The sequence below is a fragment of the Carlito syrichta genome, unplaced genomic scaffold, assembly GCF_000164805.1.
Source record: "Carlito syrichta isolate Samal-C Ts95f unplaced genomic scaffold, Tarsius_syrichta-2.0.1 Scaffold315530, whole genome shotgun sequence".
Classification (NCBI taxonomy): Eukaryota; Metazoa; Chordata; class Mammalia; order Primates; family Tarsiidae; genus Carlito; species Carlito syrichta.
This window is the reverse complement of record NW_007259626.1, coordinates 103,361-116,351: the sequence shown is the minus strand read 5'-3', so window position 1 is coordinate 116,351 and position 12,991 is coordinate 103,361. Positions and strand designations below refer to the sequence as shown.

Here is a 12,991-nt window from a genome sequence, read left to right as displayed (position 1 = left end):
CATCAGTCTTTTTCTGGTAATAAAGTTGTGTTATGTAAGTCTGGGAGATCTGTCAATACTCAAAGATTTGGAGGTCAGAGAAAGGAAGTTCAAGCCCTGGTTTCCACTCACTTTGAGAACTCAGCCACTCCTTTGCATGTACCACAGTGTGAAGAATATTCACCATCCCTTTTAAAAATAAGCTAGTCTGGGTCAAACTTTTGTCATTGGTAAACAAAAATGTCCTGACATCTGTAGTAACAGACTAGTCTACTCTTTATCATTCAAATTTGAGCACAGTTCTCAAAAACACTCTAGGATTATTGTGTGGGCACCAGGTCCATGATTTCTCACATGTAAGAAATAACAACAAAAATCTGCCTTTATTGCTCAGTGTCAGATTCAGGATCTCTGGGTTCTCTGTAGACACAAGGCTTTGGGGAGCCCTTCAGAGAAGGATAGATGCATCTCCATCACTTGTGTAGTAAGTAAAATTGCTGCTAAGAACACTTCCCTGCCTGCTTCTTTGAGACTCAGATGGAGAGAAGCTGACGTGGACTGAGCGCCCACACAGGACAGTCAGGCACTTCCCATACAGGTGGTAAAGGTACCTTCTGAACTTCTCCCCAGCAAACGCGTAGATGAATGGATTGAGGCAACAATGGCTAAATGCAACCGTCTCAGTCACACTGAGGGCCAACTTCAGATTCCTCCTCATGTCACAGCTGGGAAAAAAGTCATAGAGGTTGAGTGTCTCCAGGAAGACCATAATGTTGTATGGTGTCCAGAAGAGGAAGAACACAATGACCACCAGAAAGATCAGTTTAATGGCTTTGGCTTTCTTGTGGTTCTTGCAGGAAAACAGCGTCTGGATAATTCTGAAGTAGCAGTAACTCATAATGAGCAGGGGAAGAAGGAAGCCAAGAAGATTTGCTTCCATTTGGCGGAGCACAGGCCAGACTTCCTGGAGAACCTCGGGGTAGTCACCAAGGCATTCTTTTCCTTTCTGCTTTGTGAACATGAACTGGGGTGCTGCCACCAAGATGGCTGCTGCCCAGACGCCCAGGCTGATGGTGACACCATGCTGCACGGTCCGGTTGTTCATGGAGTTGGCTGCTAGGACTATGGCCAGGTACCTATCGATGCTAATGACGGTGATAAAGAATATGCCTCCAAAAAAGCCGATGAAGAAGAAAGCAGTAGTAAGTTTGCACACAGCATTGTGGAAGCCTTGCTCGGTTATCACATAATGAGTCCAGAAGGGCAAAGTGGTTACAAAGAGCAGATCAGACAAGGCCAAGTTCAGGAGGTAAATGTCAGTGATACTCTTGGGCTTCTTACTGTTGGTGAGGGCAAACACCACCAGCAAATTTCCCACCAGGCCAAAGGCAAAGACAAGGGAGTAGAATATGGAAAGGAAGACTGTACCAAGGGCCACGATGTCCCCGATATAACAGGCTTCAGCAGACTCATCATACTCAAAGAATTCTGTAGTTGATTCAGGGATGAGAGTGGGCATGGTGAGGGCCTGAATCAAAAAGAAAACAAGTCACAGTGTTAGTTCTCAGAGCAACACAGTTGGAATTCTATCTGGCCCCATATGTAGGCAGGCAGGAAGAAACAAAAATTGGTTGGGTGCCCATGACATTTCCCAATTTCACACATGCCATCTTGTTTAATCCCCACGAAAGTCTTGTGATGAAGGCTGCAACAGACTCTTTTGACAGGAGAGGCAGTCAGGTATTTGAGAGATTTAATGACTTTCCCAGTCACGCAATAAATGGTTCCATGAGCATTTGGCTCTAGGACTTTCGAAGCATGAGACAGATATCTTTTTGTTTGACTTTCAAAAGTCTCTCCAAAAGGTATCTAGCTTTACCAACATGGGGATGGGGGAAAGAGAACCATGAGCAGGAGGTGAGGGGTGAGATGGGGTGGGATGTTAGTAGTGTGACTGTAATTGATACTTCCAGTCCAAACTTCCCCAAAGCGATTCTCCATCCTCTTTCTTTATGTTCACCTTCTACATCCTCTGGAAACCTCATTTCTCCTCCATGAAGCGAGGCCTGGAGAGAGAGTTCTCAGATCCAGAGCCGTTTGTTTTTAGAGCCATTTCTCTTTCTCTTCCTCTTGGGACCAACAAGTCCTTCTCTTCCTTAGTAAGCATCAGACAGAGTAATATACCTTAGAATGATTAACTTGTTGGGGGTTCCCATATATCAGAAACCCCTCAGTCCTAAAAAACCTGTATTGTTGTTCATGCTACAACCCTCAGTGAAGAGGTGGCTTTGCCATCATCCGGGACTCTGAAGTCATGGAAAGACTGACTGAACCAAGGTGGAGGACAGGGCTCAGTTAGGTTTCTGAGCTAGGTCCCGAGAGACTGATTCTCCTGATCATTACCAGTCCTGTATTTCACTTTGACCTGGCTTCCCCACTATTCTTGTCTCCTGTTTCCATCTGAGAAGGACTTGAAAAAGGAGGCATTTCTGCACAAGGCACACTCCCCTCCTCCTCCCAGCCAGGACTCTCTGGTCTTTTACTCCAGAAGTGGCTGAGAGGCAGTCCTTTCACATAACTCCTCTGGGAGCTTCCTCCTAGCTCTTGTGATACCACAAACAGGCCCCTGAGAAACTCTAGGTGTCCTTAGAGCAGGCCTCTTGGTTGTCACTGCTTCCTTCTTCACCACAACTAAAAGCAGAGCTCACGCTTTAACCAAGGGGCTTTCCATACCCCACTGCATCTTTTCTATGATGGTTTTACCCAGGTGGTGTCTTGCCAAGAGGAAGGCCCACCCAGCCAGGGCATTGCTTCTCCCTTCCCAGCTTTTGCTTTATGTTCTGTGTCTCACCTAGACTCTTCCAGAATAAAGTGGGCCAGGGCTTTTTGGACCTGGGCCAACTAGAGCTGTGATGGAGTTCTTAACCCCAGGGAACATGTGTATTTTCTTTGCTCCAGGCTGCAATGCCCTTTTCTCAGAGAGAAACCTCTAGCTGTGACCTTAATCAATGACATTTAATTAAGTCGAATGGTATAAAATTGCTGACATGCAGCTATTTTTGAGCTATGTAAATGTCAGTTTCATATGACTCAAGCTGATAGCTGAGGAAACAGTACATGTAGCTTTCACAGAGCATAAACTTCCTAGACGTGCTGTTGTATAAGAGCAGAAATGGTGAAGTCCTTGGTAGTTCATGTTCAGAGTCCCTATATTAGGGACTTGAGTTAACCATCCTCTCCCTTCCCTTTCCCCAGGGAAAAGAGCTGGCCAAGTTGACCTCAAGAGGCAGCCAAAGTCAATAAAAATCATTCTGCATCTCTTTGCGCCTGTGGCCAGTACTTCAGTTCAGGAGCTTCTGCAGACTCGGGCTCTCCTGATTACTCTCTTGATTACTATATCTTCCCTCTCTAGCTGAGTGATGGGTGAGTTTGGAAACACTGAGCCTGACATTCCTCGTCTGCAAGATTAGGATTCATTCTCACGCCTGGTCATAGAGGTGTTCTAAGGGGAACACTTGGCAGAGGGTGTCACAAACAGCAGGCACTTAATACATGTTAATTTTGTTTCCTGCATTATGTGCAACAGCAGAAGCCCTTTGAATCTTTGGAATCATTGAGGCTGCCTGTGAACTCCCATGATTCACCTTCACCCTGGGCATCCTGGGAATTTGGTCTTTGAAGGTCATTTAATTTATTTTTCCCTGAAATAAAACATGCTTCCTTTTTAGACTTGGGGAGAGGGAGAAGTAAGACACTCTTTATTGAGCTTTTACTAAGCTGTCAGGCTCATTGCTCTACATGTATTATTATCTGTTTAATCCTCTCTGCAATTCTGAAAGGAAAGTCCTATATTTAATTCACTGCCCTACTACAGGGATATTCATGACAAGAGGAAGGACTCTGAGATAAAACTGTGGAGAAAGCAGGGATAAGAAATAAGCAACTGATAAGTTGTCTAGTGGGGGGGGGGTGTCCTCCAAATCCAGCCCCTTGTCTTGCTGCCATATTCATGGGGACATCTCTAATTTCCATCAAGACTTCAAATAAGCCAGAGGTGATCCTGGTTGGAGAGGGTTGATGTCCATTCAGCAAACATGGATGAAGTATCCACAGCACTGGGCTTAGCATGGCAGGGGACTCACAGAAACATCAGTCAGGCACTGTCACGGCCATGAAGGGGTAATGTCATCTCAACAAGAAGAATTCATCTAGACAAAGACTTCAATAAAGACAAAATGGAGGAGATAGGTTGATTTATCCACTGCAGATGGGGTGTATTTTCAGTTAATACTGTGGGAGGGGTGAGTTTGCCTGGCTGCTTGTGATATTATTGAGAGCCAGATGGCTTGTTATGGGCACCAGTTTGGTTCAGGACCGTTTGCTGCCATCCAGAGGGCCCACTCAGTGAGGGGAGAGCAACACTTAGCAGCCTTCATCCCGGTTCCCTGCTGACTCAGAGTCCCCAGCAAAGACCTGATCCAGCTCCCACAGATGTCTTTCTGAGCACCTGTCCAGGGCTATGCATGCAGTAAGTGCTCAGCCAGCCTATTGTAATCCCTGCCGTGAGTCACTCTGTACATGCTACAGAGGAAGGGTTGGCGGGAACGTCACTTTCAACGAGTGCTTATGTGACTCTGAGGAACAGTGCTGTTGTTTGTTTGTTTGTTTAGTAGAGATGAGGTCTCACTATATTTCCCAGGCTGGTATCAACTCCTGGACTAAAGTAATCCTCCTGCCTCAGACTCCCAAAGTGCTGGGATTACAGGCATGAAACCACTGTACCCACCATGGACACATTCAGAAGAGGCATGGCAAGGTGATGCACTTGGCCTCACCCACAACTAGAGGTGGGGACAGAAGCACTGAGACCAAGGCCCATGCTCTTCCCACTCTTCCTCCTCTTTACCCCTAGATGAGTGAGACCCTGGCCAAGCCTTGAGGGGTAAGAGATCAGAACACAATGCCTATCAAATAAAGCCCAAAACTCAGTGGTAAAAAGTCATCAAAGTAATGGTCTCAGCTTCTCTAAAACAACAACAACAACAACAACAAAACCCTCATAGATTTCTTGGGAGCATAAGAATAAAATAACATTTAATTGCTTATTGGGGCTTATCCTAGACACACACACACAAACTCTCAAAGAAGTGTGTACGTGATAGTAACTGCAGCAAACTTGAAATATAAATAAGGAAAACAACATCAATGTTCCTCAGTAGGGATAGATCAAATCAAATTGCGGGTAAATCAAATTAATGGAAGACCAAGCACCTGCCCCTCAGGCAGGTCTACATATTCTATTACAGAACAATCTCTAAGACATATTGGTAAATAAAAATAGCTAGATGATGTGTGTGTATTTTGTATAAGGTTTAGCTATCTCTTAAGGGACACACTAGTAGTGGTAACAGCAATTGCCCCGGAGAGAGGTTCTGGAGATTATAGGATGGGGGAAAGAGACTTACTTTTCATGGTAAACTTTTTACCACGTACCCATATTACCTATTTTGGAAAATATTTTAGTTAATTGATAAGGAATTTTAAAATAAAAATAAACAAAAATATGAGTTATATGAAAAACTAAAAAAAAAAAGTAACCTACTATAATAACAAGTATGCTGTACACATAAAAGGATTATCTCTACTTTGTGGGCAAGTAGATGTACTCAGAGAGGGCGAGTAACTTGCTCTAGACCACAAAGCTTGGGCCCAGATGTGTCCAGCCTCAGTTCTTTTTTTTTTAACTTCGCATTACAGTTTCCCCCCATCTTCATCTCCCAAGATTGGTAGTTTCTAAGATGTCCTCTTCAACTCTGTAGGCCAACATTCAACAGAAGGAGAGAGGCCTGGCACAAAGAGAATGTCATGTGAATACTTGCAGAAGAATAAGTATTGTATCCTGAGTCTTCATTCCAAAGAGTTCCAAAGGAGTAGTGATGATAGATCTTCATTAATTGCACTGTTCCAGTGTGTGCTCATGGTCACATGGGTGTACTTTCTGATCATAGGCCACAAGGCCTTGGGCTCTGAGAGCTCATAGGTGCCTGGTGTGTTAACTGAATGAATGAACAAGTGAATGAGTGAATGGAAGACCTAGAGGAACAAAAAAGGAGATGCATCAGCTCTATAACATGGAACCCTAGGGTATAGGCAGAGGTCCCCCAGCTTTCTACAGTCAGAAGACAACTTGGAAAACAGAGTTCAATACACTTCTTTCACGTATGGCTATTGAACATATGTGCTCATGGAACCGATACCAGGGTGAGTAATTGCAGCTCTGTCTTTTATGCAAATATCAAGAAACAGCATGAGTTATGGGGTGACACAGGGTTTTACCTGGTTGGAAAGAGCCTTGTTGTCTGGGTGTTCCAGCCAGTTTAAATTTTCCCTTGGGAACCAAGAGCCCAAGATCATGTGAGGACACCATTTACATCAGAAATCTGACATCAGTGAAGGATGTCTCTTTCACAGAATTATTCCACCGAACTTGGTAGCCTTCACAAGATGCTTTTTAGGGAATGCTGGGCATGAACTGAGTGGACCTTTATTTCTAGATCCTCTGAGATGTTCAGGGCTTGGGAGACAAGCCTAAAAGGGTTAGGAGTTGAGCAGATGGGAGTATGACCAGTCCTTGGGAGTGGATCTCAGAGGAGGCCAAAAACTTGCCAGGGGTCTAATTGGTTTTCACCTTAGGCTGGACAGTGGCTTTCCTTTGCCCCCGAGGACACCAGAAACCATGTGTAAGAATCCACCGAGATAAGCCTTCAGGGCGTCTACCCGGCTAGGTTTTCTATCAATGGGAGTTGTAAGAAGCATACATGCCTGGTGCTGCACTAATACAGTCATTGCCAACTGAGGTTGCACTTTACACCTTAGGGCAGCAGCCAGCAAGAATGTCAACCTTCTCTAGGTCATCCTCTGCTCTCCTTGGCCTCTAAATAAAGGTTTTACTGAATGGTCTTGAGCTGAACCTAGAAACAGAGGTCTGGGTGTGTGTATGTTTCACAGTCAAGTAGAAATACATTCTGTAAGACCCACTTTGTAAAATTCCCCACTCTTATTCAGTGCCGCTTCTAGTCTACTTCCTCTGGCCCACTTCCTTTTCTCATGCCTGTCTGTTTATTTTTTAACATTTTGGGGGATGGTGGGGCGTCATCATTAGCCATTGTTTCCATTAGCTTCCCTTTTTTACGCTTCCCTTGTCTCGTAGGTGGCCCAAATCCATTTTCTTCTTCTCTCTGACATCCCCTTTCTATTGCTTTCCCCCTCTCTTTTGGCTTCACAGCCAGCTTACTATTTTCTAAATCCAGTGTATCTTCTTTTAGTTTTTACTCTCTTTGGTCTCTGTTTATGGATTTTCAGTAAAACCTTGAGTGAAGACTGGGTTTTAGATTCAGTGTAGTGCCAAGGAAATTGTGAAGCTTAACTTTTGTCTTTAAAGTCAATGAAACTAGATAAATGCTTGAGCTCCCGTTTAAACTTTCTGTAGGGATGTCATTGTGTTGTGAACGTTCCAGAACATTACCCTCAGAAAGTCCCAGTTTAGAAAGGAGAGGAGGTTGCCATTCTGGGGTGCTTGCTAAATGTCATGCTCCATTTACAAGGTCCCACTAAATTTGCTTTACAAGTCTATACGATAAATGCTTATCCTCATAGTACAAATTGACCAAGAGAGGTTCAGAGAGATGTGACTGACTTGACCAAAGAAGCAGCAAAGCCAAGATCTCAATCCCAGATGCATCTCTCTACAAAACACATGCTTCCTGCCCTGCACAACGTTTTCTTGTTGGAGGGGAAATCTGCAGAATATTGCAAACCATTTCTCTACAACAAGAACTGAAAATATAGACACAGACCCCTGAAGAGAAGCTAGCGCGTGATGCAGCCCTGAATTGGTTGGGTTTCTTCCTTCTGGACTCAAAAGCCAGCAGGCTGACTCATATGGAATGGTGAGTCGAAAATGGAAGGTGGGATATAATCTACCTTTCTGGCCACCACTAAGTTGTCCTCACTGCCAGACTCCCAGAATCTAGCTCTCATCAATGGCGGTGAAGAAATGGGATCATTTTCTCTGGGGAAAAGGCTGAAGGGTTAGCCTGTTTTCTGCCTTCACTATATGGTGGTGCTTTTAGGAGTCACATAATTCACAGTGACCCACACATTCCATGCACAAATGGCTGAGAGACCTTGGACAGGTCATTTCAGCTCTGCCTAATTTTCCTGCTATGTAAAATGAAAGCAGGTGGAGCAGACCATCTCTAAGGACTTTGCTAGCTCTGGCATGCTCATTTTTCAAGAATCAGGTACAAGAAAGCAGTTTTAAAGCGCAATATGAGTCCTAGATCAGTAAAAGTGTGGTTTAATGTCAGTAGAACCTGCCCAGGGAACATGAGGCTTCTGGGTCACAGCCTGTGAGCATTCAGATGAGATGCTGTTCAGAGACAGAGAGCTAGATTGGTTGATTTTGAGTCCTGGCAAGTCCTATTTATCTTGAACTTGATGGGAAGGTTCTCGGTCTGCGGCCATGCCCACATCCCTGGCTGTCTGGGAAGCCACATTTTTACCAGGTTCTAGGTTCTAATGATTTGCCCATTTATTGTGACAACCATTTTTATAACACATACTCCTTAAGATGAAGCCAAGGCTGAAGGTAGCTGGAGGAGCCTTAAATTCCATGCTAAGGAGCTATAGACAAAAATTTTATAAAGAAGTTGCCTTTGCAACTTCTTAGCAGATTGCCCATGATACATATCCCCTGTATATGTAAATTGAGTGACTGTCTACTCCTAAATCAATGATCCTACCTAAAACAGCATTGTCTACCCACCAGGGTTTTATATGGATCAAATGCACATGCAAGACAAAAGACAGCAACAGGAGAAATCCTGCTGGGTTAGTAAGTTGCCCTTAATAAAATCTGCCATTATTTGGGGTTTGACACCCCTCCCTTCCCTTTCCTCTTTAAAGTTCTTTATGGTATTTATTTATTTCTGTCAAAGCAAACTGTGAAATTTTAAAAGGATATGCTTTTTTTTTTTTTTTTTTTGAGTCAGGATCTCGCTCTGTCACCCAGGCTGGAGTGCAGTGGCACACTTAGGACCTCCTGGGCTCAGGTAATCCTTCCTTCTCAGCCTCCTGAGTAGCTGAGACTACAGGCATTCAACATCTCTCCCAGCTAATTTCTTAATTTTTTGTAGGGATGAGGACTCACTATGTTGCCTAGACTGGTCTTGAACTCCTGGGCACAAGCAATCCTCTCACCTCAGCCTCCCTAAGTGCTCAGTCAAAATTTTTTTAATAATTAAGAAAGAGACAGCATTGATGATTATTTAATTATTACTTAAGTCAATATTTTTAAAGCATCTTTACCACATGCTAGTGTAAGGACAAATAAAAATTAAAAATAAGAGACTCTATTCTCCTTACTGAAAATAAGAGAAGAGATTCTCCTCACTTTCTTTTATTCTTAGAACATTCACTTTAGAAAGCTTATACATACTTTCTCCTCCTTTGAATATATATATAAATCCTTTTGAAACTTGATAGACCTTTTGCTATCTTTATGAGCTAGGAAAGTCTTTCTCAGGGACCTGGGCATCATCTCTTTGAATATAAACATGAAGGGGGATAGAGTCCCATCTTCCAGGCTCTGTGGAAAGGTGGGAGCCTCCAAGCTGCAAAACTACCTCTTGTCATAAAGATAACAGAAATTTGTTTCTCCTCTGGGTGGAGCCAATTAGCTCCAATTGCCAGGTAAATGTAGAATGAACTGTGTGTGACAGTTAGTGCTGCCAAGTCCTCCTACTTGAGGACCAGGTACTGTTTATCTTGATAGCATGTATGTCATGGGTTGTATCTGCTTGGCTATATAACGGGGAGATTTCTTCCCATCTTTGCAACCTCTTTGTGGATTGCCTGTGATATGCATCACATTCTTTTTATTGTTTATTCAATAATACAACCCTTTTCTTTCTCTACTACCTTCGTGGAGAGAATTTCTGTGTTAGAAGAAGACTTTGTTTTTAGTTATGTTTTGCCAGCACTAGGCATTGTGCTAAACTCTGCAGAGGTAAGAAGGTTGATGATACAGTCCTAAGTGTTTATTATTGTTTAGTAACAGAATATAAGAAAAGTTATGGGAAACCCAAGGATTGGAACTTTATATCTGTCCACTTAAAAACTGAGGGAAGGTGATAAAGAGTGCATCACAAAAAAGTCGCCATTGGAGCTGATTCTTTTTGAGTTGGAGTCTCACTCTGTCACCCAGACTGGAGCGCAGTGGCCGCTCCCAGCCACCGCAGCCTCCACCTGCTGGGCTCCGACGATCCTTCCACCTCAGCCTTCCAAGTAGCCGGAATGACAGGCATGCGCTACCACACCCGGCTGATTTTTTGATTTATTGTAGAGATGAGGTCTTACTGCCCAGGCGAGTCTCGAACCCGCGGGCTCAGGCAATCCACTCACCTCAGCTCCCAAAGGCGGGGGATTACAGGCTGAGCCACTGAGCCCGGCTTGGAGCTGATTCTTAAAGGGTGGGAGGAATCTTCCAGGTTGACAAAGATGGAAGTGGAAGTGAATGAGGGGTGAACTTTGAAACCAAAGGCACAGAGGGTCTGAGCATAGGAAGGATTCCTAGGGTTAAGGTCAGGCAGAGTGAGTGTGAAGGAATATACTAGAAACAGAAGGCAGTGAAGATGATGGAGTTGGGGAGAACCAACATGCTCTCAGAGGGTTCAGGAAAGCCACCTTAGGCTGAGAGGAGGGCTCAGGTAACGATGCAGAGAGAACCAAGACTGAGAAGGCAGAAGAGGGTTAAAGAGAGAGGCCTCAAATTACACACTAAGGAAGTCTAAAGAAAAATGATTAAAGACCAAAACCTTTAGGAACACATAAACAATTACAGGGAGTCCTTTCTCTCACACCCTTTAGGGCTTTCTCTTCCTTTCATTGTCTGAGCTAATTTATGATGATGTCAGTTGTAGAAAATCGATCACAATGCAAATGATTCTTGTTCATGGAAAGTGGAAATTGTGCCTGGTGGAGAAGTACTGGATTAAGTGTCCTGTGGACCAGTTTTGGGTTTCTCTGTAAATTCATCTCAGTATTTCTGGAAACATCTCATTTATGTTATTGCTGTAGCTATAGTCTGTTATTCTCATTGCTGTATAGAACTCCACTGTGTGACTATTCCACAATTTATTATCACTTCTACTGCTGATGCACACATAGGTGGCTTTCAGTTTGGGGCTAGTTTGGACAATGTGGCCATGAAAATTTCTGTGCATGTTCATCTTCTACAACATGGATGCATTTTTTTTTTTTTTTTGAGTCAGTGTCTGACTCTATCGCCCAGGCTGGAGTGAAGTGGCACACTCATGGCCACCCCAGTGTTGACCTGCTGGGCTCAGGCACTCCTTCCACCTCAGCCTTCCAAGTAGCCAGAATTACAGGTGCACGCTACCGTGCCTAGCTAAGTTTTTGATTTATTGTAGAGATGAGGTCTCGCCAAGTTGCCCAGGCTGTTCTAAAACCCATGGGCTCAGGCAATTCCCTCACCTTGGCCTCCCAAAGTGCTGGGATTACAGGCTTGAGCCACCGTGCCCGGCCCATGGAGGCATTTAAAAAGTTCAGTGTTGAACCAGAGAAGTCAGACCAAAAAGTGAAACTAATATATGAATCCATGTATGTGACGATCAAAAATAGACAAAATGAAGCCAATTTAGATTGAGTTAAACTATAGCAAAAAGGAGTAAGGAATCACCATAGAAGTCAAGCTTGTGGTTACTTGTGGGAAAGGAAGAGGCTGTGGTCAGGAAGGGACATGAGGGAGGCTTCTGAGTGCTGGCAAGGATCTCTTCTTTGGCCTGAATGGTAGTAATGTGGGAGATCAAGTCTAATACGTTGTTAACCTGGACGCCGTTTTTTCAGTGTGTTTTAATTATCAATAAACATTGGTTTAAAGAAAAGAACAAAATATCTGAAAAGACATTTAAAGACATATAATGCAGGTTTTCTTCCCTACCAAGACTCACACTCCAAAATAGTTGCACTTTGGGTGGGTTGAAACATCAACTGTGGCCAGAGCTGTGAGAATCCCACCAACACGGCAGCCAGCAGATTCTGAGCCCCCAGTGAGGGCAGGCAGGGCGAAGATTCAGCTGGAAGCCCCCACCTTCCCTCGGCTCTGTTGGGCCGAGTGACTAATGCAGGAGAGGTCACCTCTCAGAATTCCTAGTCTGTGCTGCTGGAAATCAGAACAAGTCCTCAGAAAAGCCAGCTAAGATCTGGACTCTGTCATCCTGGCTCTACAGCCTTGTATGACTATGGCCTGCTGTGTGATAGGGTTTGTAGGGGGATGAGAGAGGAGGTTGTAGATAAAACAACACATCAAATAAACCTCACAAATGGAGCAGAGTTGAAAAGGCCAAAAAGCTAACACTGTGCTCTAACAGCGTCCTGTTACTAACTGCTTTACTGCCAGTATCTGCTTTCACGAGACTCCGCATCCCAAAGCTATGTAACTGATAACGTCCTGGTACTGACTGTCAGTGTTTGCTTTCCTAAAACTACATTTCAAAAACAATTAACTACATTTCAAAAACAATTAACAATAACCTGAGAATGACTACTTTTTAAAAAATTAATCAATATTTTTTATTGTGATATTGTGGGGTACGGTTAAGGGTTAGGTATACAAATATGCTTCGTTCAGGCACCCTTGTTGATAAGAGGTGTCTCCCCAGAGAATGACTAATTTAATGCAGACATCTGTACTTCAAGGCCGTCAATCTGCCTCAACAGTGCCGACGTCTGCATTTGAAGGCCAGACAACTGACAACTCAAACTCCCAAAATGGATTCTTGCCATCCAATCCCAAACTCCCAGAAACTGCTTCGATAAGCAGGGGTTTTATAAGTGGCCTACAAGAGAATAAAGGGGGCTGGTTATCACTCTACAGAGCCAGCCACCGCCCCCCTCTTCTTTTCTTTTCTTTTCTTTTTTTTTTTTTTTT

General features: G+C 43.8%; 1 protein-coding gene across 1 annotated transcript in view; it reads right to left on the bottom strand.

The window, feature by feature from the left end:
* Nucleotides 1-268: 268 nt before the first annotated feature.
* The window catches only part of CX3CR1 (C-X3-C motif chemokine receptor 1), a 16,641-nt gene continuing 3,918 nt past the window's right edge, over nucleotides 269-12,991 (bottom strand). The window contains exon 2 of the mRNA XM_008072932.2: nucleotides 269-1,507. Within this exon, the coding sequence (XP_008071123.1) occupies nucleotides 428-1,498 (1,071 nt within the window). The 5' untranslated portion in view covers nucleotides 1,499-1,507 and the 3' untranslated portion in view covers nucleotides 269-427. The remainder of the gene's footprint in view (nucleotides 1,508-12,991) is intronic.